General features: G+C 42.8%; 1 protein-coding gene across 10 annotated transcripts in view; it reads right to left on the bottom strand.

Annotated features, from left to right (window-relative positions):
• GALNT9 (polypeptide N-acetylgalactosaminyltransferase 9) overlaps positions 1-23,889 on the bottom strand; it is a 586,151-nt gene that overhangs the window by 178,815 nt on the left and 383,447 nt on the right. For all 10 annotated transcript variants that reach the window (XM_066979038.1, XM_066979037.1, XM_066979045.1 and 7 more), the window contains one exon: positions 18,783-18,929. In XM_066979038.1, the coding sequence (XP_066835139.1) occupies positions 18,783-18,867 (85 nt within the window). In that variant the 5' untranslated portion in view covers positions 18,868-18,929. The remainder of the gene's footprint in view (positions 1-18,782; positions 18,930-23,889) is intronic.

Consider the following 23,889-nt stretch of genomic DNA (forward strand, 5'->3'; position numbering starts at 1 on the left):
TTTTCTTCTAACATAAAAAATTAGGTTTGAGATCACGTGTCCCCTGGTTGCACTCACAAGCGTTCCTACGATCTTGCTTGTCGTGCTTTCAACTTGCTGTTGAAAATTGAACCTTACAACATCACACATCTTAATGTCCTTAAGGCAAAATGAGAGAGCTCTCTGGAATGACACTGTGGTATCTCTCAGGGAGGATGAGAAATGTTCTGTGAGCACCCCTTACAGGGAGAGAGACAGCTGCCAGGCCTAATCAAATCAGTACAAACATCTTCCTCTCATCTATGCCTCAAATTAAGGCAATCACCAGAGAAACAAATTAAGGACAAATTCTGACACAAGTTAAGCTACTATTAACACAGGTGCAGCTCTGTTTTTAGCCCTATATGCACACAGGAACCCAGAATCCTTCTGCCGTTTCCAAACCTTACTCTACCACGGAACTCATTTACACAACCAACAACGTTGTCCATCCGACAGCGCCAGTTCCCCACCCTCTTTATAGCCATCCAGACGAACAGCAGACTGGAAAGTAAACTATAATCACTGCCATTTTCACCAGCTAGGCACGATCACTTGATGAGCAGCGCAACTGCTCTGAGAGCAGAGAGGCAGCAGATGGACAGCATACATTCCAGCAGACAGAAGGCAAACTGTGCCATACGTACAAGTTGATCACTTAACGACGTCCCTTACAATTGTCTTCTCCTCCAGGGCTCCTGCAGAAGGCTAGCAATTTGGCTCAGCCCCTCCAAACTCCTCACCAGGCCAGGCCCCTGGCACCCTGAGTTCTCCCAGGGAAGCCCTAGCACTCCTGCGTTATGGGTTGGGAGGCTGTGCTGCCCGGCTTTGCAACAGCCAAGGTCAGCAGGCATCCGAATTTGGGTTGGTCAGGCAGATCTCTTTTGCTACAGCATTCAGCTCAGCCAGTGAGTCTGTGAAGGAGAGGGAAGGAGGATTTTTTGCCTGCTCCAGGAAGACTGAAAGCTGTTCACCATGTAGACAGATGGGGCCCTGCTCCAGCAGCACGATGCTGGATGTACCATCCTCTGCCCACCCAGCCAGTAGAGAACTTCCAAACACAAACTGGGAGAGAAAGGAAAGATGCTCAGAGCCTGCACCTCTCCACCAGTGCTAATTTTATCACAGTGTGTTTCTACCAAGAAGCATCTTCATAAATATCAACGATGTTAATGATGGGCTAGAACTAGGAAATTAAAACAACCCCAGGTTGAGATGGGATTTATCTTATGCCTGAGTCAACGCACTTGGTTTTGATTGAGATTTACTTCAGTGTATTTTAAATATTAATAAAATAATAAAATAATTAAGAAAATAATTAAGCATTGCCACTTGAAGTAGTAGTGAGGAGATCTGTGCTCCTCCAGGTAGCTGGGTACACACCCGTTCAGCAGCTCCCCTTTCAGCCATCACTGTATTAACACTTAGTACCTCATTCAAAGCCATCTTCATAAAATTAAAATTAAAAAAAAAAAAAAATGATTTGTTTATAAACTAACGTACTTGCACAGACATCTTCTCACAGGAGCACTAACTTTGGAATGAAGTGGTACTGCCTTCTTTAAACGCTGTCTGCAGGTACTTGTACCACCTGTAAATTAGCCCTTGAATAAAACCAGCACCTAAAAGCATCTTCTAAGCCTTTTGGCAAAGGTCACACACAGTATTACTCCGATAAAGAATAAATCTTGTATCAGGTTATGTCCAGCTTTTTACAGAGAACAAAATGATCTAATAGGTCTCTTCCATTCCTAGCACTACTGAGTATGATTTGAACAATACAGACAAGAGTTAATTGTGGTCAGAATGAGTCCATCTGCCTTCATTAGATGGAAGCTCTTCAGAGTGAAGAGGGAGGCTTTGTCTTCACTTCTAAAAAGCGCAGCAGTAGGTACCTGAAGGAGCTAACGTGCACGATCCCATTGCAGAGGCTCACACCACTACTGCGAGACAGTCACCAAAGCAAACCAAGGGAAAGGGGCAGGGTTAACGTCAGCCACTTCACCTCCTCCCTGAGCACCGCACTAACATGCTTTGAACAGGGGGCTTTCTCCTTGCAGCCCCCTACAGCCATGGCCCTCCTGATACACAGCGGAAACCAAGAGCTCCCTCGTCTCCCACCCTGCTTCAGCCACGAGGTTGGCAGCCAGCTCCTGGGGTGGCAGAACCAGGCATCATTGCTATCTTCGAGTTACAACCCACTTTTAACCCTAGTCTCTCTCATGGATATATCTGCAAGCTCAGGCACATCTCTGTGAGTGCTTCAGCTTGCACATGAAACCACTTTGCATTACCTATTTGCGTGCAAATATCAAGTATACATTTCAAAACTCATGCACGAACTTACGTCTAGACAAGTTTGCATGTGTAAAATCCATCCTCTGCCTGTTAAAGGGAGAGCGTGCTTGGTATCTTGCACTCAAATGGAAGTTGGCCTGAAACAAGAGCTTGCTTAGACACATGACAATATTTCTGCTGAACAAAAATACTTCTACAATGCTAAAGAAAACCCAGAAGAAATCTGAGAATGCAGAGAGTTTGGGGCATTGCTTAGGGTCCCTTGTAATATCACAGATTATTATCCCTCCATATTTGTTAGAAGAGTTTGGGAGAAAGAGAAGGGATTGCTGAAAATTGGCTTTTAAATCTAGCTTCCCCTGAGAAAGATGGTCATGCTCTGAGGTTTGTGGTATTACTTGATAAGCGGTGATTAAAACAGTAATCCCAAATTGTAATCAAAAAGCAGTCAAGGCTCTGAAATTACTTTTCACTAAGCTTTTTTCCCTTTCAAAGACAGCCCTGCATGGCAAAAGATAATACAACCACAGACGCTGTTCCAATTTCATTTAGAAATATTTGATCCATTAATTTATAGTTTGAGGGAAGGTTTTTCCTCTTTTATTTGTGTCCCCGCCCAAGCTGTTCTCTCAGGAAGGATACCAGCTATATTTTACATGTCAGCACAGGTTTCCCCTTTACCCAGCGAAGTGCCAGCTAAAAATCAGCCTTGCCCATGCTTTCCCAGGCCTTAAAATGGCAGCCCTGTCCATGCGACTGTTAGCAGCGTAAAGCCTTCTCTAATTGAAATGGTTCTGAGGTTTCTGAGACACAAAGCTCACGCTGACTTATTTCATGAGTAGAGTTTACTGCTCGGACATCGGGATGATCCCTGCAGGATCACGGGATGAAGGCACCACGCAGAGCGGCTGCGTTCAGTAACTTCTACTTCAGCCCCGCCAGCCAGAGCAACCAGTGGGTGTTCCTATTTCATTGACAGATGAAATGCACAGGCAATAGCTCATGACAGTTTGATTTTCCATGCTGCAAGTGGTCAAACTAGCAAACAGTTTGTTTTCAACAATGTTTTCTGGAGAAAAAGATTATTAGCACCGGGATGGTCCAAACCACATTTTACCATTTCAGAGAGACAAGTGAAAAACTCACAAGGAGTCTGAAAGTTTCCCCAAGTACCGTGCAACGATTTGTGATTTTTTCCCTTTATGCTGATCTCGCAAGAAGGCAGAAATAAAATTCATCAAGCTGTAAAAATCAATAGCGATGCTTTGTCCTGTGCAATATGAAGACTGCAGAAGGATGTGATGGCCTAACACAGCAGACAGACCCTGAAAGACCAGCTCTGGGGTGCTCCACGGGGGGCCTTCCCATCCTGCCAGCCTTTGGGAGCATCTGTCTTTGAAGGAACGGTGGAGAGAGCCACCCAAGCTTTCAGTGCATGTTGGTTAGCCACCCACGTGGTGAAAGGCCCGCTAACGAAACTTACAGACCCTCTGTTTACACAAGTTGACTGATAGAAAGCTATAGCGTGAACTTTTCAAAAACAAATTTCCTCAGTGATAAATGTTTCCCTTCTGTTCCATTTAACAGCTGGGTAGTGAAGATGAAGACAAAGCACATGTTTTATCCACGGATTAAATTAAGCCCTGGATTACACATTGTAATTGAACATAATTATTCCAATACTACAAAATTTCAGGTGGCCCTCAAGAGGCAGAATTTGCCCCACGGAGTAGCATTAACATGATGAAAATGGTTGTGCTACTAATTCACATCCCGGCATTCTGTTTTCAAGCAGCTAAAAAAAACATCTTCAATTTCTTGTGGAGGAACAAAAAATCCCAAGATACCTTTATGTTTTATGCTAGTCTATAAAACTGGCAAAGTGTAAACTCTATAAAATAGCTTTTAATCTAGCACAAGTTTACTTTATGCTGCTTGATACAATCATCTAGAACAAATGTTGTGGATTAAATTTGGAAAACAGAAGATGAAACCTAAAAGCCCTCTCTTTTAATAGACAGGAGGAAAAACACACACACAGCTGTCCTCCATAATCAAGACTTGAAATCAAGTGAATACGTTATCAGCAATGCTAGTCAGGTTAGCATCTCCCTCCACAGAAGGAAAATTCATGTTATTCTTTGGTCACGAGCACTACTTCTCACGTCAGTAGAGCACACAAGATTTGTCTTATAGAGAAATACTTATATGCAGAATCTGTGATAAATACAATTAATTCACTGTTTATTACTTTATCACTCATTCTTACGATCTTGTGTATGTGCGTTGAAATAAATGTAACAAAAATGAAGCAAGACATGCATGAATTGGACTACGTCAGAAATCACAACAATCAGGATTATATCAACATGAACTTAGCGTTCATGCTTTTAGAGACAAAACAACTATTCTGGACAACAGATAAAAGCTGCTAAGCAGACATAATGTGTGCTGTGGAGACAGACAACTCCTTGATCATGTCTATAGGCATCAGTTCCCAAAATATACAAAATCACCACTGAGGAGCATCCTCAAAATTAAAATAAAAATAAAAACAAGCCACCACCACCAGCTTGTTACATCATGACTGACCAGACTGAAACATGGGGTTGCTGCACAGCTCCCGTGCAATAGCAGAGGCAGCCCATTTGTATTCGCGATCATGTACAAACCACAGCCAGCATAAACAAGGCAGCTCATGTCACACACTCAGCATATGCTTGTGCTGTCTGTGCTACCCTATAAACACGTGTGGGAGCATCACTTAGTGATTTCAGCCCCAGGAAGGAAGTGGTGTGTTGGAAAGCCAACCAGTGTTGCTGTGGCTGGGAGCAGTTGGGAATACCGAGCTGGGAAAGGCACCAGCCAAGCTGCCTCAGTGCTGTTCCATGTCATCTGGGACATTTAATCACACTGCTTGGACCAGTGGAAAACAAGCTGTTTTGAGAAGGATGCGTCACACAAAACGACTGAATTTTGAAACAGCAGCATGACACATCAAAATGTCAGTGTACTGTGTGATATAATAAAAGGGAAATATATCTATGGCAAAACTGACTCTATCACATTTATCTTACCAATATCAAAAAGAATCTGACTTATTAAAAGAGAAAAAGAGAATTTCTTTCCCCCTCCCACAGAAGGTGGACACGAACACATTCCATACCCCTCACTGTGATTTGGGATGCTGGGGAACAGCCAGACCTCTAGGTGACTGCAGTATTTGGAGCAACAGCAGTTGCAGTACAGCAGCTCCCTTAACGCCAAAGTGGAAGGGAATGGCGATGCAGAAGTACGAGGGAGATAACAGCAGGGCGAAAACATAATTATTACAGTGGAGGGGCTTGGTCGGATGGACTGGAGGGGAGGAAGCCATTCTTAATGTGCAACACAGTCAGAATTGCAAAATAAGAAGATAACTCCGTTCAGGACAAACATGAGTGAGGCTGTCTCTAGGACAAAAAAGAACCCAAAAGGCAGAAGAAAATAAAGCAATAGGAAAGGCCTAGAGGAGAACCTTACTTGGTTGGGCAGAAAAAGCCTACACCCTACAGATAATGCATGGGAAGATAATGAACCAAAGGGGAGGCTGAAAAATAAACCAAGGAATACCGCAAAGCCTACAGCTCTCAGCCAACATGATGCTGGCAAAGAGCATGCGTAGGTTACTGTTTTTGTTTCTGGGATTTTGTGGATTATTGCTCACATCATTTTGTTTGCATAGCAGGAAATATAACAATATACTAATAATTTGAATGTACGATGAGCGTTCCTGACTTCTGTAAGACACAGACATCTCCAAATGTGGACAGAAATGATACGTACCCACATACCGTACCCATGCACAAACATATGTCAAGTCAGCTAAATGTTAGACTGCACCATTCAGCTGTGTTTGGGATGTTTCACACCAGGATCTTTGCGTGTTAGAGGCTTAAAAATACACACCAACGTGAGAGCTTTGCTCCAAACATAATGGAAGATGCACAGTGGTGGATCACAAGGCAGAAAGCAGGACAGATGCAGCTGACAAAAATAAGAGGCCTAAGCACATAGCACTCTGATTGTGGTCAATTTTTCTTAGCATCACAGCAAAGGACAGTTTGAAAAGTAAAGAAACAAACAGTAAAGATCTATGGACTTTTAGCAGAAAGCTTTTCTTACTCATCTCAGAAATCACAGGTCCCAGTTCCCTGTTACAGCCCTGTATATCCAGCTGTATGTATACAAATCCAAGGCAGAACACAGCTGTGTGTCCAAATCCACCTCTTCCTGTAAACAAGTGAATTGGGGTCATGATTCGCAAGAGGAGGAAATTCTCACTCTACATTCAGAAGGTAAATAATGAATCTGACCTACTGTGCTGACCCAAGACAGTGCAGGCTGTCCCTTATCCATCACTTACTCTCACAGCATACAGAGCAGTAGAAAGCAGGGAGTAAATTAATCATTTTCTCTCTCTGCAGCGTACAGAATATGGACTGTTCTAGTGAGCCACTACTTCTTTATAAGGTAAGGTTAATCAATAAAGATAATTAGACGCTTCTGCTTAATACGTCTATGTCACTGGAAAAAAAAACACAAAGTCCTGCCATCCCCTGTTGAAACACAAACAGACTGGAACAAATCCAACCGGTATAAAAATCAGTGTATGGAAGTTTTAGAATCTCAGGTTAAAAATATTGCATGATTCACTCCCACCTGAGCGTAACTGAATCTCAGAAGAAATCCTCTATCACCTTCGCTCCCACAGTCAGAGCCGCAAAGTTAAACCTCTTAAACACAACTCTACTTAGGGCACAAGGGTCCGGACACCAAAAAAAGAAAAACAAAACAAAACAAAACAACAACAACAAAAAAACCACAGAGCACTAGAGGACTGGAGTCTTCTTCACTATCTTTGGGCCATCTCTATGCAGCCACTACAGAACTGCAGGTTCACTAACCTTGTGCCAGCTCCATAACCTCTGCCTGCTTAGGATTCCTTTGATGCAAGGAAAGATTTAAGCAGGGGCAGTTTATCCACAGCACAAACAAGCTCAAGGTTGCCCCACATTGCTCCCTCAAACACGTCTTCCTTTCCAATCGACTCTGGGGCACCTGCAGCTTTTATTTTTAATTTCTTTGAGCCGCACAGTTCATCTCAGATCGCTTCTTGGCTCTAAACAGGTCCGGCAAGATAAACCTCTCCAGCTAACAACGAGAAATCTATAGTGACGGACAACCAGCAGATCATCTAGCTAATCTCCACTTGTCCCACTTTAACTGAAGCTTTTTGCAAACAAGTATTGATCCATTGTTCCACAGTCACAAATCCTCAAGTAATTCTCTGCGAAAAGAAGCTCTTCTTTTTGTGAGGGGAAGGGATGCTTTCTTTTTAACCAGAGAGCAGCAAATAATATAACATAAAACAAAACAGAACATAAAGCAAAACCAAAACAGAATTAAAAATAAATCTGCAACACCAGCAGCTGAATGTTTTGCTTCGGCCCACAGGTCAAGAGCCCTCTTTCATAAAGTCACACAAACACATCTTTTGCTTCCAGTTCCCCCGGTTAACATTTCATCCCCAAATTGGATTTTGATACACCAAAGCTTTCTTAAGGGCTCTAGACATCAATTTTACTTTTCTTACAGTTGCACTAATAGGAACTTGAATTTATTCTACTTTCTTTGCTCACACAAGCACCTTTTCAGTGGGGCTGCACAATAAACCTTTCCTAACTTTATTTTACTTCTCTACAGTATTACTCCTTGGTGTCAAAACAGAGGGAACAGTCAGTGCTGGGACTACGTGCGAGTTGTCTTTCTCTTGTTTTTGCAAGTCCCGGTATGCAGCCACATACAGCAGTGGCTGGTCAGAGTGCCATGGATGGTTCATCATCGCCTGGTGAAAAACCCAAGTTCAGCTTTTCATAAATAAGATATACTGCCGGCTCGAAGGGAAGCAAAAAACTGAGCACAAACAACCAAAGCCCAGCAGGAGCCCTTGTCAGGCAAAGCTTTTACAGGGAAAAACTACTTTGCTTTTCGCCTTCACCACTTGAGCCACAACCGTTTCTTTTCTACCAGCACATCTCAGCACGTCCAGACTGACGTTATTTTCACAAAAGTGGTTGAATTAAAAATAAAATAAAAATCTGCCAAAAAATAAGTCCAGCAGAAACATTTAGAGAGCCGTAAAAAACAAAAACCAGAAGTGATGAAAAGAATACAACCTGGCCACCAAGCTTTTGTGATAGGAACCACACCAAGGTGCTCCACATCTCTACAGGATCTCACCAGTTTACACCAGTTTTTACCTGGTTCAACAGGAAAGGGGCTGGAGAAGCCCAGGCATACTGCTGATTTTATCATCACAAGACAGTATAAATGGGAGAAAAAGGAGGTGGGAGATGAGCTCAACCATTTCATTTTATTAAACAACTCCCAAAAGGTAATTTTGACTTCAAGAAAAATCACACATTTCAATTGACTTGCAGTGAGCTTTAGAAATTGAGCTTATTTAGTATCTGGTCCCCACTTAGAGGAACCCGAAAGATCTCTGAGGCCTTTTGAAATTTAACTTGTATTGGCAGGTGCATCTGTCACCAGAAATTACAAGCCTTAAAGCTGGGGTTGTGGGTGAGATTCTCTTGCCCGCATTACAAAAGGGAAAAGCAGATGATCACCATCTGACCCTGAAGACAATGAATTAAATATTTTTTCAGGTGAACAGACATTTATAAACCAAAAGAAGACAACAGGAGACGTTCAATTAATGCCTTTTTTAGTATTACATTTTTTTGTTCTTACTCTGCTTGAAATTCTGAGGTCAAAGTCAATTTCATTACAATCAACATGCCAGATCTATCAAGATTACTCCATATCCTCATGCCACCCAGGAAAGTAGTTTAATTGCTTTCATTATCTTTGGAGCTTTATTATTCTAATTATCTGTGTAGTTTTATTATCCTAAGTATTGATCTTTCCTTCTAATGACTCCTATAATTAAGACAGGAAGATGTTGAGTCTCTCTGTAAAAACTAGCAACTGAAAGAGCACAAAGCAAACTAGCCCCTTGGTGCAATGGGGAGAACTGGAATCAAACATTTGGAAAACTTCTAAACCTCTGAATTTTGATTCTAGAATGTGAGAAGCTGAATTTTATTTTAGTGGCAGTTTCAATACACAGCCAGGGACCAATCCATTGCCAGCTCACTGGCACAGACAGCTGGACTGTAAGGGCTTTGAAGGGAAGGGATTTTTCATTCTGTACCTGAGCTGAACTTTGCACGATGCCCTCCTTTCCCAGGACTTTCTGTTTCTGTCGCTGCAATGCAAAGGATCAGCAAATGAATTATTCAGTCTTCTGCGTCTTGTTGCACTCCTCTCCTTCACTGCCGAAGAAGTTATCATGGCATGTCATATTTAATTTTGAAAATCTGTTTTGCATGGTTTCATCTACAATTTGCACGTGCTTTCCTTGCATCTCAAAGCATTTCCCATGCAGGCATTTGTAGTAAAGTAAGAACATACACAGTAACAAATATCATTCAGTGACAGGTAGTACAGCTGTCTTTCTGTTCAAATTTCATCTTGTTCCCATTGAAGCAAGTAAGACTTGATGATATGCAGCCATAGAAGTAATGCTGTACTCACTGGCTTTTATGTATTTTCTGAATCTTTCAAAAAACTGAACATATAAAAATGAGATATCGGCAGTTCTGTGGCAAATAATTAAGTCTACGATGTACAGTAACATTTTTTCTTGTATTTTCTTCACAAAAAGACCACTGTTAAACATTTGCACAATAAAATAGATCAAGTTTATGATGCTAGAGCACATAAATAGTCTTCAAAAAATTTTAAAAATCCTTCAGTAAATTAAATCACAGGTTTCTGAATTTTGAAATCATTCTCCTTTGCTTAATTATTTTAAATCATTCATTAACTCTAAGAGCTAATGAAACTTCTGAGTTTAAATCTAGGGCATATCTCATGGCTGGCCAGACAGCACACACTTTGCATCACCCAGCTCCTTTCCAGGTTCAGCTGGCCGCACACAAATCGTATGCTGGGACATTCAGAGGAGCCGTCCGCGTTGTATCTGCTTTATCACCTGCTTGAGCAGCTCAGTGCAGCCCATCTGACATGACTGCCAATTCATTTTGAGGCTTGATTCTTTAAAGCAGATGCACGGCTTCAAACCCTCCCGGACTATCGCATGTGGAGACCCCACCTGATTTGTTACTGCTCCGGTATGACCAAGTCACTCTGCTCTTTCCTCCAGGGTCCACTGAATGCCAAGACGAAATGAGCTTGGTGATGGAGGAGGGATGGAGTTCAGATTTGTTTTTCATTCTGCCATTACTAAGAGATTGAATAGGCAATAGATGCTTATTGTTAAGTATCACACAACACTGAGAGGCCTATAAAGTGCATGTAGGAGACAAGTGTAGCTGAACAAATGAATCACTCAGCACAGGAACCAGCGTGTTCCTTCATTTTTTCATTAAGAAGCCTGACGTGCCTACTCTTTCCTATGGCCATCTGTGCGCAGCCGATGGTTCTCCAGGAACAAGAAGAACATATTTGCAGCCTGGTTTCTTCCTTCAGTTTTGCTCTGTGTCAGAACAGGACAGGTAAGTTAGAGCAGGCTGCTGAAATGTGCTACCCATCCAGATAAATAAAGGACCTTAGTTTTAGACTGGTCCTGGATTGTGCAGCCAGAATGTGCATAAGTTCAGGTGCTGGTTTTGTGAACAACGAATTAAAGAAGCATGCCTGAGGCATGAAGCAGTTACTGTAGCCAATACAGACACATCCTGCAGCTTGGGGTTCATAGAAAAAAAAAAAAAAAAAAAAAAAAAACTTCTGGAGGATGCTTTAAAACTTGATGCTTAGCTACCCATTAGATTCGGAAGGATGTTACAACCATTTCCATCACATTTATTCCAAAGCCAGGTCCAGCCACAAAACAAAACCGTGGAAAGCATATTTCCGACTCTATTTCTAGACTTTGTGTGCCCATTGTCACTAAACAGCCAGTACGAATGAGTCAAAAAAGCTCACTTATAGCAAAGAAAAAGGAAGGTCTTGTAGAGAAGATCCTCTATCAAAATCCTGGAGATCACAAGTTAATTACTAGCTTCAGCACATGACAAACGTGGTCCTCAGTCACGCACAGGTAGTGCTCACATCACTCTTTAACCTGTTTTTCAGGACACGAAGCTGCTCAGGACAAAGGCCGTGCTACTAAAAGGCCCTGTGGCTCCCAGAACACAGCAACAACTGCAGACTTCTGTTTGTAAGACAAATAAGAGGAACATTAAAAAGGTCGTAAGGGGACATAAGGAAAAGAACACTATTCGTATATTTTAAGGCCATTGCTTTAAGTCTGCAATAGCTTTAAAGCTCATGTAGATCTTCATATTGGCAAACCTTTATTCCGGATAAAGATGTCAGGATAGGAGTAACATATTTAGACCTGTCTATGCCTGCGCAGTCTGTGCCCAGTTCCACAACTTTGACAGAACCCGCACAAGGCCTCTGAAAATAATCCAGTCTAGATAAGGGCATTTGTCAACAGCTGTAAGCCACTCGTATGAGCGAATGGTCACAACCTGACAAGGCTTCCAGATAGTGAAATGAAGTCTTAATAACAAACCTAAGATACAAGTCCTCTGATAAAGCGAAGGATAATACAAAAGCCATACTGCTGCTGTCAAAACAGCGCTGCTCTGAGACACCTCCAGTGCGAAACCATGAGTCACGTTGGCTTCCTGCTTCAGAACGGGTCCAGGCTGATTCAGAATCTGCTAAGAGTAAAAATTACTCTTCAAGTATGGCACGGTGGGTGCTCCAGGAAAGTTATTGCGAGGAAACTTTTTCTCTACAGCATTGGAAGGTATTTTCTTCTCTTTCAGTGTTATTAATGCATGGAGTTCAGGCTAGGTTAAATCATCTGTTCTGAATAGGCAAGGTTGTTCTGTTTTACTGACCTGCTCCCATGCTGCACTAAGAACAGGTATTTGTCCCAAATTTGTACTTCAGAAAGGCACCTGGCTACAGCTAAAGACTGCTGGAGATGGGGAAGCCATCCCTTACTTCTGGACCTTGTGAAGCCTTCCTTGGGCCTTTGCTCCACTCAGCCTCCCCAGTAACGTTGCCTCGGGGACTCCTGTGTAATTAAATAGATGCAGCCACACTTTATTTTGTCCTCTGAACACATCAGGCCCTTTTCCGTGCTCTCAGATATGTCCACCAGCCTAGGGGACCACGACAACCTGTCTGTATAGCTCCAGTGCCACGAACTTGGACACCAGGGAACCACTCTGATATCACAGGGAAGTCGACGAAGGGTGTGTAAGACTGATAGAAAGCATACAGGATAGTATATCCTGGATTATTCTCTAACATGTTGAAAAAAGGAAACACGCGTTGAGAAGGCTGGATACTAATCGGCCCAGAGCTTGCTGATGACAAGAAATTGGCAGCTTGTTAACCTGGACACCCAAAGACATATCAGCCTCAACAAGGAGAGCTAATTGTAACATGATTAATGCCAATCATTTGCTCTATGCCAATCCCTCACACACGTTCCCAAGGATGGCATTTTTCCACCCTGGCATCCATAATATAATTAATATTGTGTGGCTAAAAGGCAGAGGGAGAAATGAAGGAATGCGTACATAATGCCAGATGGGAACAGAAGAATGCAGGCTATAAGTTGCCTATGAAATGCAGCTGATTATAGGCAACACAATTAGCAATCTGTGCAGCTGCCTTGCTATGACTCCCCAGGTCAGAGAACGCTCTCTCTGCTGCAGTGTTGAAGAAAGCATTTCTTTGCTATTGCAGGAGAATATGAAGCTAAAATCCTTCAAATAATCCAGCCTTGAAAACAACCAAATAGTGACAAACATGAAAACCCCACTACAGTATTAATGTTACTACTGTGAAGACAACAGCAAGAAAACCTCCTCGTGCCTACACTGAGTAGAAATATTTTTCCTTTCATGTTTAAAGGTGTGTGAATGCTGCACTCACCTGCAGCAGGACTCTCTTAATTCAAATTGAAGTCAGGGAGTTATAACACAGCACATTTTATCCACTTCCTTGTTCAGCTAGGTCCATTTCCACCACTTCACTTGGGCCCAGTAGCTAATCTCTCTGCAGACCGCTGTACTGACACCAACAGGCAGGTTCCTCACCTTTAATGAGGGACAACGTGTGAGGATACCCGAACCAAAGAGGCTGCACAAAGACAGGAGGACGCCCTAATTCTTCAGGACTGCTGCGCTATGTGGATTTCTCACACCACCCTGAGAGCATTACGTTGGCCAGCCTTTTCGTGAAGGCCTTGGTCCAGCAGCTCCGTGACCAAACACCGAAGCAAGGACAGTACTGTCAACACCTCCGAAGTAAGGCAAGTGCCCTTCTGAACTGGCAAAACACTAAAAAACATGGAAGCAGCTCAGACAGGAGAGCTGATGAAATCCTTTATATTACATTCAGCTCTTTCTTTTTTCAATCTTCAGGTTTTAAACGCACAAAAATCTCAGAGGAATACTCCTCATTTTCTGTATCTGTTCTTTCTGAGCGCCTGTTTCTTTTTTAAAAAAAAAACAATCTAATATATTCTTAACATGAAACATTTAATGCCTGTTGCACAAATGTGTAATAAAATTCAGCCCTTTGGCTCTTCTACTGTCAAGCTAAATAGAATCCATTTGAAACAAACGTGCAGCTTTAAAATTTCTTCATCTGAATGTTCCTGTCTTTGAAGGGAGCAATTCTGCTCTCCTGCCCCCACAGATCAAGAGGGATTTAGGAGAAGCAGTAGGAGGGAATATTTTGGTATTGGTTTTGTTTTGCCAGCCCAGGGTCTTGCAGAGCTGTACCCTACTGAAGAAAAATGAATCCTTCCTCAGAGGCATTGATTTTATCAGATATTAAAAGTATACACAAATAGAAGAAGAAAAGCAGCCCCAAACATTTTTCCAAAGGAAGGAAACAAAAGGGCTTGAGGTATGGTACGGGGGACAAATACTACCAAGAGATGTCTTCACTTGGCCTAGATCTCACATCACTCAGGGCCAGTTTATTACCACATACAGAAGGAAAAGAAGTATTAGTGGCTGAAGGGGGCCTCAACACCATCCCTGAGAACCCAGCCTTCTCCTCTCCCCAGGAGAAGCAGCCTTTTGTTGGCCAAGCCATGCTGTGGAGCAGAGGCATACCCGAACTGTTCCATACCAGCAGAGCCCCTTTCGCTGCTGTCTTTACTAAGTGGTGGCTCTCTAACCCTGTGTCTGCTGACACAGCGACTCTGCAGGTCAAACACGAGCCAACAGACCCTATATGTGGTGTAGGGTCAGCGGTGAGACGAGGCTGCAGTTGCACAATGCAGAGATGGAGAGGAAGCCAATTGCAAGAATGAATTCAGCATAAGGTTTGCACTCTTGCACGCTGTGAGAAGGACTGAGACTGCCCCATACAACTAAGTGGTTTGTGCTGAGGGCTGCCTGCCTGTCCCGTCTATGTTTCAGCACTGTTTCCTTCAGGATTAAGCTCTAGACCAATCCCACAGACTGAGTTTCCCTTAGCAGCTGGAGCATGTCTTCCTATTCAATTATGTGTGAATTATAGTATGTGAAAAAGATTGGGAGATTTACTTCAAAAGCACGCTCCTGATCCAAACTAAAATGGTAGTGTGGATGCAACCATAACTCAAGAATATCAGGCCCACCACCGTGTTGGAATCAATTATTTCCCTGTCAAACACAACAGAGTTGCAATTCTTACTAGCTCCAAAGCTGAGCAAGTTTTTAATATTAATGTAGTGTTAAGAAAGGAGTCAACAAATTAGTGTATTATTGTACATAATTTTTCAAACTGTTTTCCTGACACGTGAGTTAGGTTTTAGTCTTTGAAGAGAGCTGTTAGTTTTAAGTTTTCCTCTGCAGTCACCCTATGAGGAAATCAGTGGCAGTTAGAGTTTGCTTTCTGGGGATTTTTCCCTACCCTCTCTAAACTGGAAAGCAATTTTTAGGCTGGGGAAGCTTCCCAGGAGAGTGTCATGAGCTTCTGGGCTTGCATTTCTAGGAATCAGAATTATCCAAGCACTTGCTTTGTGATCATCTCTGTTCCAGCATTGGCATATATATCTAAATATAGAAAGATACATTTAATATACTGATTCACTGCTGTCTTCTCTGCAGGGAAGCTGATCTGCAAACCTCAGGTTTCTTTAAGATGCAGTGGCTGTGCTACACAACAAGAAGAGACGTCTTGGCATTGTGAATAGTCTGGTGTCTTTTGACATTTAAAAATAAATATATCTAGTTGCAAAAGCACATGTTCCAACTAATACAGGATTTATCAGTTTTGTGACTAAGCATGTACATTGCATGTACATATGCCTTCACAGGTGGAAATAAATTAATGTGACTTTTAACTGGCACACTTAAAGAGAGAAAGAAATTTATTAAGCCTTTGTTTTGTTAACTGTGTAGGTAGGGAGCTTTAAACACAAAGAGGTAGAGACAAAGGCATCATTCAAGCAAGAACTTCGTGTCTCACTCTTGCACCACTGAGCTTGCACACAAAGCTTATATCAAACTGATTTGCAACTGTTCTGAGTGAAGTTTGACAAAAATCACAGCCTGAATATACATTTCTGTAAAATGAATCACAATAGAAAAGCACTGACTTATGTTTCTAATTAATTTTCTAAAACAAATGATAATTACGTTATTAATGACTAGTAGATCTGGTCTGCAAGTATGTGTGAGCTGCTTCATTCTTACGGAGCTTAAGAGTAAAAGCTGACAGTAGAAATAAGTCAATAAAAACAACAAGAAAGTCCTCATTGCTGCAAAATATGGAATGCAAAGAACAATGGTAACTTTCCAGTGATGGGTAAAACCCTACAGGCCTTTTGAATTTTAACTGGGTAATATTAAAAATTTCTGTAATTATTTAATGCCTCGCATCCTTCTTTGTTCTTGTGGCATTCCGACAGACTGGGGCTACTTCTGAGCTCTTCGCAACAGGTTTGGGATGCACCTCTTTGTGAGGACATAGCACGAACACCCTCACGCTGGCAGAGTCCCGCTGCACATGCTGCTGCAGGAGGGACCATTTCTTAAATTAGAAATAAAAAGCTAGTGCCATAAATACATGCTGTTAATCCAATACCTCAGGTACGCATTGCAGAGTGCTGGCTAGTTACAAGAAGGTCTAAAGCCCTGAGCAAAACCATTCTGTGGAGAAACAAGGCTGTTTTAACGTCAAGTTTTTCCCAGCCCCTCTCCCCTCTTTCACGCACACATTAAATTGAACCAATATACCAGGCAGCATCCTTTATCTGTGCTTTGTAGCACCAGCTGCTGGTAAAAATATAGCTGCTGTAAAAGCAGAGAAGAAGTTAAGCCCCCTTTAAAGAGCTCACAAGATAGGTCCAGCTCAGTACTGCTGGTCTGGTACTGCAGACCAAAACACCGAGGCTGATCCGCTGTGAAGTCTCAATGATGTCTGACCCCAGCTCTCATCTCCGCAACGACACTCTGCTAAAGCCACATAAGCCCAGAGTCATCCAGCCGACAGGAGATGAGCTATCTTAGAGCACCATCCAGTATCAGAATGAGGTTTTCTCGTTCCTCTTGGCTTAAGCATCACTGCCCAGTAATTCCTTCAATACCAGGATTTTAAAACGTCTCACTTATGTCGGCCAGGAGGTTGTGAAATAGTCATTGGTAGCAATAGTCACTGGCAGCCATTGGTAGAGTTCAGCTGTGACCAATGCACAGATATAAAAACAGTCCCTCGCAATAAGTGCAAAACATTGCATTTACATTAACAAAACACTCATATATATTGAGAGATGGTAAAGTCTAAGAGATCCAGCACAACGCAACTATTCCAAAGATCCTATTTCATCCCCTTCTGGGCCATTTTGGTGTACATAGGGTTCTTGAGCAAGACACCTGCCGCCCGAGCATTTGAGGGCCATCACAGATGTTTCCTTTGCCATTTGTCTGTGTTTCCTCTGCCCTTTCAGACAGCCGTGTGCTATTGGTGCTTAGCACAAAGTGATCCCTTCACACGCAGACACTGTGAAAGTGTTGGATGGAAGGGTACCAGTAAATGATCCTTCACTCTCAGTGACTGACAAAGTCCTAATGCAGAGTTACATCAAACTTCAATGTCTGTCTCTAAAACTCCCTCTACTTCACATTCTACTGTTTTTTTTTTCTATCCACACATTTTCTCTTTTTGTTGTTTGTAATTGGAATGTGTTTAAATAGCCCTTTCACGTATTGATTAGGCCAGTACCAGAAGCAGCAAGGATATGATTGATGAATATACCTGTTCATTTAAAAGAGGTCTGAGGCAGCAGTGAAATTAGTTGCTGACTTCAGTAATTTCATCACAAAATTATGCTCATGCAAGTAGCAAAGAGTATTTCTGCTGTGCAGTCAGAAAGTCAACTTTTGATCTTCACAACAGAAAAGAAGCAATCCTGCATGTGAGTTCTTTACAGCAACCTGGACAGTTCAGTGACCGTCGGGTGGATTTACGCAGGAAACCCATACTGTTAGGGACTGAAAAACCTCTACTTTTTAGCCCATGATAAATCATCCCATGTAGACTGTGTGGAGCTGTTATGTACAGACTGAGGAAATGACACTTTTTCCTTTTCAACTACGCACTGCTGCTAGAGAGAATTACAGTGCTATATACACAGTGAAACCTCTTCTGAGCACCCTGACACATTGATCAGACAGAATTTGCCTTTGAAGGACTTAAATAAATAAATAAATAAAATCTCTGGCTTGATTGTCCTGGGTTTCTAACGGGGATGCAGCAGAAATGTATTCATACCTTTAGTAACAGTTTTAGGCAGGCAAATGCCTAAAGAAATTCAGATGTTCTAGAAGGACAGAAAGTAGAGATGGTACTTGCAGCCTCTCAAGCACCATCACCTGCGGTGCTGAGGTCCAGGGGAATCCAGAAGCCCTTCCCGAGGGCCAGAGCTTGCTCAGCTCCCAGCTGCTCAGAGACTGTGTATGGCTCCCACGAGCTTGTCAACAGGCAGATGGCATTTTAATAAAGAAAGACAACTGGCAGCTCTGCAATAATAAATCTTTGCAGAATTAGGTAGCAAGTAGAAAAGTATAATTGCTGAGTTTCTCAGCAGGTTTTTTGGAATATTTCATCTAAGTAGGGTTGGTGGGCCAACTTTTGCACAGGTTGTTTGCTTTAAGGGGTTATAAATATATAAATGAATACCTTTCTGAAAGAATATTTAGACAAGCTGTTACAGCAGAAACCTGGTGATGGAGGGGGCCTCACTCTCAGCTCCAGGTACCTCAATTCTAAGTCTGATTAATTTATTATCAGGTGGAAGACACACACAGGTACAACAGCATAAAGGCAATTGTGTCAAAGCACGAAGTGGACAAAGTCATCTGTCTTACCTCCTCTAATCCACATCACAGCAGCACCCACTGTAAAGCTGCATCCATGACACTGGGGTGCACCTTCCAGATGCTGCAGTTCCATCACGCAGTGACTGGGCAGAGCTGACCAGGAAGCTGTTCCATCATGAGAATTTTTTTAAAAATCTGAAAGAAAATACAAAAAAAAAAGACAACGTATTTGAATTGCAAATGATTCTTGCACTTTCAAAAAAATTGGAACAAACTCATTTTTGAACTTGGCATCTGTGAAATCAAAGGCAGGGGAGGCATTGCAACGGGATGACCATCTCAGACCAGATTCTTCAAGGCCCTGTCTGGCAGCTCTGGGCAAGTGTTAAACTGGCAAAGCGCTGCCCTGGGAGCCCTGCTGCTCCTGTGCACCAAGGGTGGAATTACTCACAGGTAGCCATCACCAGCCTCTGCCAGAGAGGAGACAAGGTGGAACTGGGGCTAGGACACAAAAGAGCAGCTTTAGGTTCTCAACAAGCTACTATATGCTATAGAAATAAAATAAACAGTTATTATAACCTGCAAGCTAATTCTTTGAATTTTTTTTGTTGGTAGTGGTTTTCTTTAAACCACTTAACACTTGGGTCCCTTTCCTCCAAATCAGAAGGAAGAGGTCTGGCAGACACGTGGCATAAATACTCAGACAACAATATAACAATGCTAAAACCTCCTCCTCCTTTCTTTACCCATCTCTTTATCTTTCAGCACTGCTAACAGATTTGCAGTTTACAGAGCAGCGACAAAGCCTGGTTAGGGATGCATCTTTAAAAAATAATGCAGGGAAAGGAAGGAGCAGTTATCCTTGAGATCAGATGGTTCCCCAACATGTTTGATCCCTCAGATCAAATGCAATATTTTTCCTCCCACTGTGCGTGCGTGTTTGTACTGGCACCAGTCTGCTGGCAGAGCGAGGCAGGTACCCCTGTCCTTAGAATTCCTGATCACAGTCGTGGGAGATTCAGAGTAGAAGGGAACAAACACTGTCCATTAAAAAACAGCCTTGAGTTGTTTTTTTGCCAGTTCTCTTGCTTTAGGCTCGTACTTTGGTGTTCACTCAAACCACTGAAGTCTCTTATCAGGGACAGCACAGCATAGAAGTTGAAATGGAAAAACACAGGCAATCGGAGTTTCCTTAGAAAATATTAGAAGGCAAACTTGGAAATGTCTTAATTTTAAAAACTTTTCGCTTCACAATTATCTCTCCCTAAAAGCAAAGTGATGACAGTGAAGTGACAAAAAAAGAAATAAAGAAAAAGAAATTAAAAAAGGGGAGGCAAAAGAAAAAAATGGGGAAAAAATTACTTCCCCAGGGTTTTTAGTCTGCTTTTTCATATATATCATCTTCCTAACCACAGCACAGGAAAATGATCATCTCTTAACCACATTAAACTTAACCATCCATTAAAAAATATTCTATTAATACCTGTCTCCTGCAACAAAAGATCTCTAAGACAACCCTATCTTTTGCTGTTGCTCCCACCTTCCTTGACAAATTAAAGTTTATATCAAATGAAAACTTGGAATAAATGAGGGTCGGTACAACCCTACGAGCAAACTTTGATAACCTGGATTTCCCAATGATGGCGATGTAATGGCAGGACTAAAATTTCCACTGGAGCAGGCTGTTTATTTTCTTTCCCCCCATCCGTACGTGCTCAGCAGGTCGCAGTGAGCAGCAGAGGCCCCGAGGAGCGCGATGCCGTGTCTGGGGACTTCACCCAGGGCTGGGAGTCCCCTTCTCAGTCTGCCCGTCGACCTTGAAGTTGTCCTTGCCTGATCTGTGCCTGCAGGGAAGTGAAATCCACTTCCCTCATCGCGTGCTGTGTGATTTCTAGATGCAAAGCTTCCCGAAACAGCGCAGCACGGTAAGTGCCCTGCTTCACTTGCTTGTTACCTAACGCAGCTTGTGTGTGTGTTATTGTACCTCAGCTCACCATCTGACTAATTTGACAACCTACAAGAGACGGAGAAATCCAAGTCCCTCTCATTTTTTAACAAGCCTCAAGGTGTAAAATCATTGGATCAGACTGCTAAAAGAATCTCATATTTTAAATGCTTATTTTGAACCCATTAGGGTTTTCAGGTAACCAAGAAACTCATCTTTATTCGGAGGCAATTTCTTTTACAGCTGCCTGTAATCTCCCAACTTCCAGACTCAAAATCATTTAAAAACAAATAAGCTTCCCCACAGATAAAATTCAGAATCTCTCTGAGCCTTCGTGATAATAAAACTAAAGGGCAACGCTAAGTTGAAAAAGGAGAAGAAAAACAGAGGAAGCCAGAAAAGTCCCGTGAAGTTCAGGATTTAACCTTAAGGCTAGAAGAAACGGGCAGAGCACATTTCTCATTTCCATCTGCCATTTTGTGGAGTTGAGATGAGAGCAGCAGCAGAGCACAGTATCTATATCGTGTTAGCACTGTTCATATTCTCGTGTGCTTTTGTATGTATGTGTTTGGACTCCAGCTGGGCCTTGTGCCATCACATATTATATATTCACAGCTTCAGACTTCACAGCCAAGATTTTCAAAAAGCTTCAGTAGCTTGAGGTGCCTCCAACACTGAAACATCCTAAGGCGAGCAGCTTGGCAGCACTTTCAGGAAAGGAGGCCTTTTTTTTCCCCCCACCTTTCTTTTTTTTAAAAAAAGGTTGCTTAAACTGGATGCTCACAGACTGGTACCCCATAAACACCCCATAATCACCGATTTGTGACAAAGCCCGGCTGCAGCACGAGGCCTCCTTCCATATCCATAAGACGCTGACAGCGTTGGTAGGCAGTTTTGGTCAGACGTTTCAGTCACATCAGATACCAAACTTCGGGTAATTGTAATCCTGCCTGTCTTCCCCCCAGTCCTGTGGTGCTTTAATGAAGCACACCACCATTTGTGGGAGCACCCCGCATGTCATGGCCCGTCACCTCGCACTGTGTTGGTCGGTAGCACTGAACCCGGAGCGGTTCCTCCACCTCCAGCTGAAGAATCAGAACCTGCTGATGCTGGTAGCACAGCGCAGCTTCCACTCAGCTCCTACGGCATACAGCCCATGCAAACTGGCGTGGAGGTGCTACAGGAGACTGGGTGTACACAGTGTAGGATCAAGCCCCCCTCCTAACAAGTGACAGGATCTTTTTCACTGAATACAGGACTACATTATTTGGTCCATTTCTGCAGAATTTACCACCCTTATCTTCGTTTCCATTCGTGCAGATGCTTAAAGCCCACTTAGAGAACACGAGGCAACTGCACGCCTTGCCCAATGCCAAGCATTAACATAAATAAATTATTCCATTTTTCCACTGTATTTACAGATTCTTAGACTTGCAAGAGTCTTCTCGAGTATGTGTGATAATTGCAATTATACTCAGCATACGATTTTGTCACTCCTACAAAGTTTCCCTCAACTTGAAAAAGTGACTTGAAAACAATTAGAGCACAAACATCCTTAATCTTACTCTCTTCCTCTAATTCCATGAAAATTCAGCAGTACCTCCTCACCCTTGTTGAGGCTCACAAAAACTCCCTACCTCTTCCTTCCCTTAGGACTGGCCCACCACAGACATCCATCCCTACCTGGGGCAGCTGAGCTGCGCTGGTCACTGTGCCAGAGGGACCCGCGCAGCGGTGGGTGCATGGCAGTCGCTCACCACCTTTCACTCTACAACCTCCAACAGACTCAGCGTGCATAAGGAAAAGACTCGAGACATCTTTTCTAGTGACTACACTGAGTAACAAGCTGCCACTGCCATGAAAAAGGTAACTGCTTTGTTGGAGAAACAGAAGGTGCCTTAAATGTAAGGGACAGAGAGGGCAGGTTAGAGGAGGACCGGTAGGTGAGAAAATGAAAACAGCTTGCCCAAGCAGAGGTTACACCTCTCGGCACATTTCGTAAGGCTTGGCAGATATGCAAATATCCCCCCAAACTTCCGCACATCAGTACAATGTAAGAGACCAGAAGATTCTGTAGGGGGGAAGAAAAAGGGCCAGCAAAAGAGCTGGTGTACGTGCAACTGTTCCGAAAAATTAGAGCAAAAATGGAGAAAGAAAAAGCGGGCAGTGCAATTATTTGTGTGAACTGATTACAGATCTCATATCTCGGCATTTCAGAGAAGGCAGACTGAGAAAGGAAGCTGCACAAAAAAAGAGCAGGGTACTGATGTGGTTGCTGGAAGGACTACGCAGCCTCGATACCGCAGCAGGATGTAACACCTTTCTCACTGCACTCCTGTGAGGAGCACCAAAGTGCCTCGGGGGCCAAGTCCTTCCTTCCTTGCTGAAAGCAGCAGTAGTTCAGCCTATAAAAAGTAATAATACAAGAGAATTTAGAACAATCATGAAAGTAAAGAATTTGGGGCCAGTGGAGGTGTAAACATGTTTTTACACACTCCCAGGCTGCTGTTCCGTGCACTGCATACGCAGTGACACAAGGTCACGCCAACCAATTTTTGTGCTCCAGTAACCCAGCCATGGCCCCGGTGTAACGCGTTACAAAGGTGTCACCCCGTAAAGGGCACAAGGGCCTTGCGGCAGCTCAACGTTAAAACACTGAAATAAGTGCCGTGTCTTTTCTTTTACAGGGAGAAGGAAAAAAACAGTTCGACCTTCAGCTCAGCAGCCTCTTCTACCGCAATCCTAAGGCTGAAAAATATACTGCCGCTTCTCAAACGAAGGGGGAAGATCCGTATCAAGCAAACTAACAGATCAGATGAATCACCATTTGTACAGAAGAGATTATCAGCATGTGACTGAAGGTACATGATTCCATTTCCAACACCAGAGCAACCGCAAAGCTTCACCAGGAAGATCGCATTAGGTTTATCTTACAGCAGAACCTCAAAGCTGCCCTGGAGGCACAATGCAGCCGCACTGAAATGTTTCTTAGCAAGGTCCAGGCAGCTCTCTCTCATTCCAGCTTGTAAAGTTTCACCATTGTCAAGAAAGATTTCCAGAATTAACTTCAATTTTTCCATTTTAAACTGCATGAATGAAAATAAAGAGTAGAATAAAATTATGCTCAGTTCACTGATCCATACCAGCAGATGTCTGGCACTCACCCTCACCCCGTTTCTGTCCAAAAGAATTCATAGCACAATGCTCTAG

The sequence above is a fragment of the Anser cygnoides genome, chromosome 17 (assembly GCF_040182565.1).
Source record: "Anser cygnoides isolate HZ-2024a breed goose chromosome 17, Taihu_goose_T2T_genome, whole genome shotgun sequence".
Classification (NCBI taxonomy): Eukaryota; Metazoa; Chordata; class Aves; order Anseriformes; family Anatidae; genus Anser; species Anser cygnoides.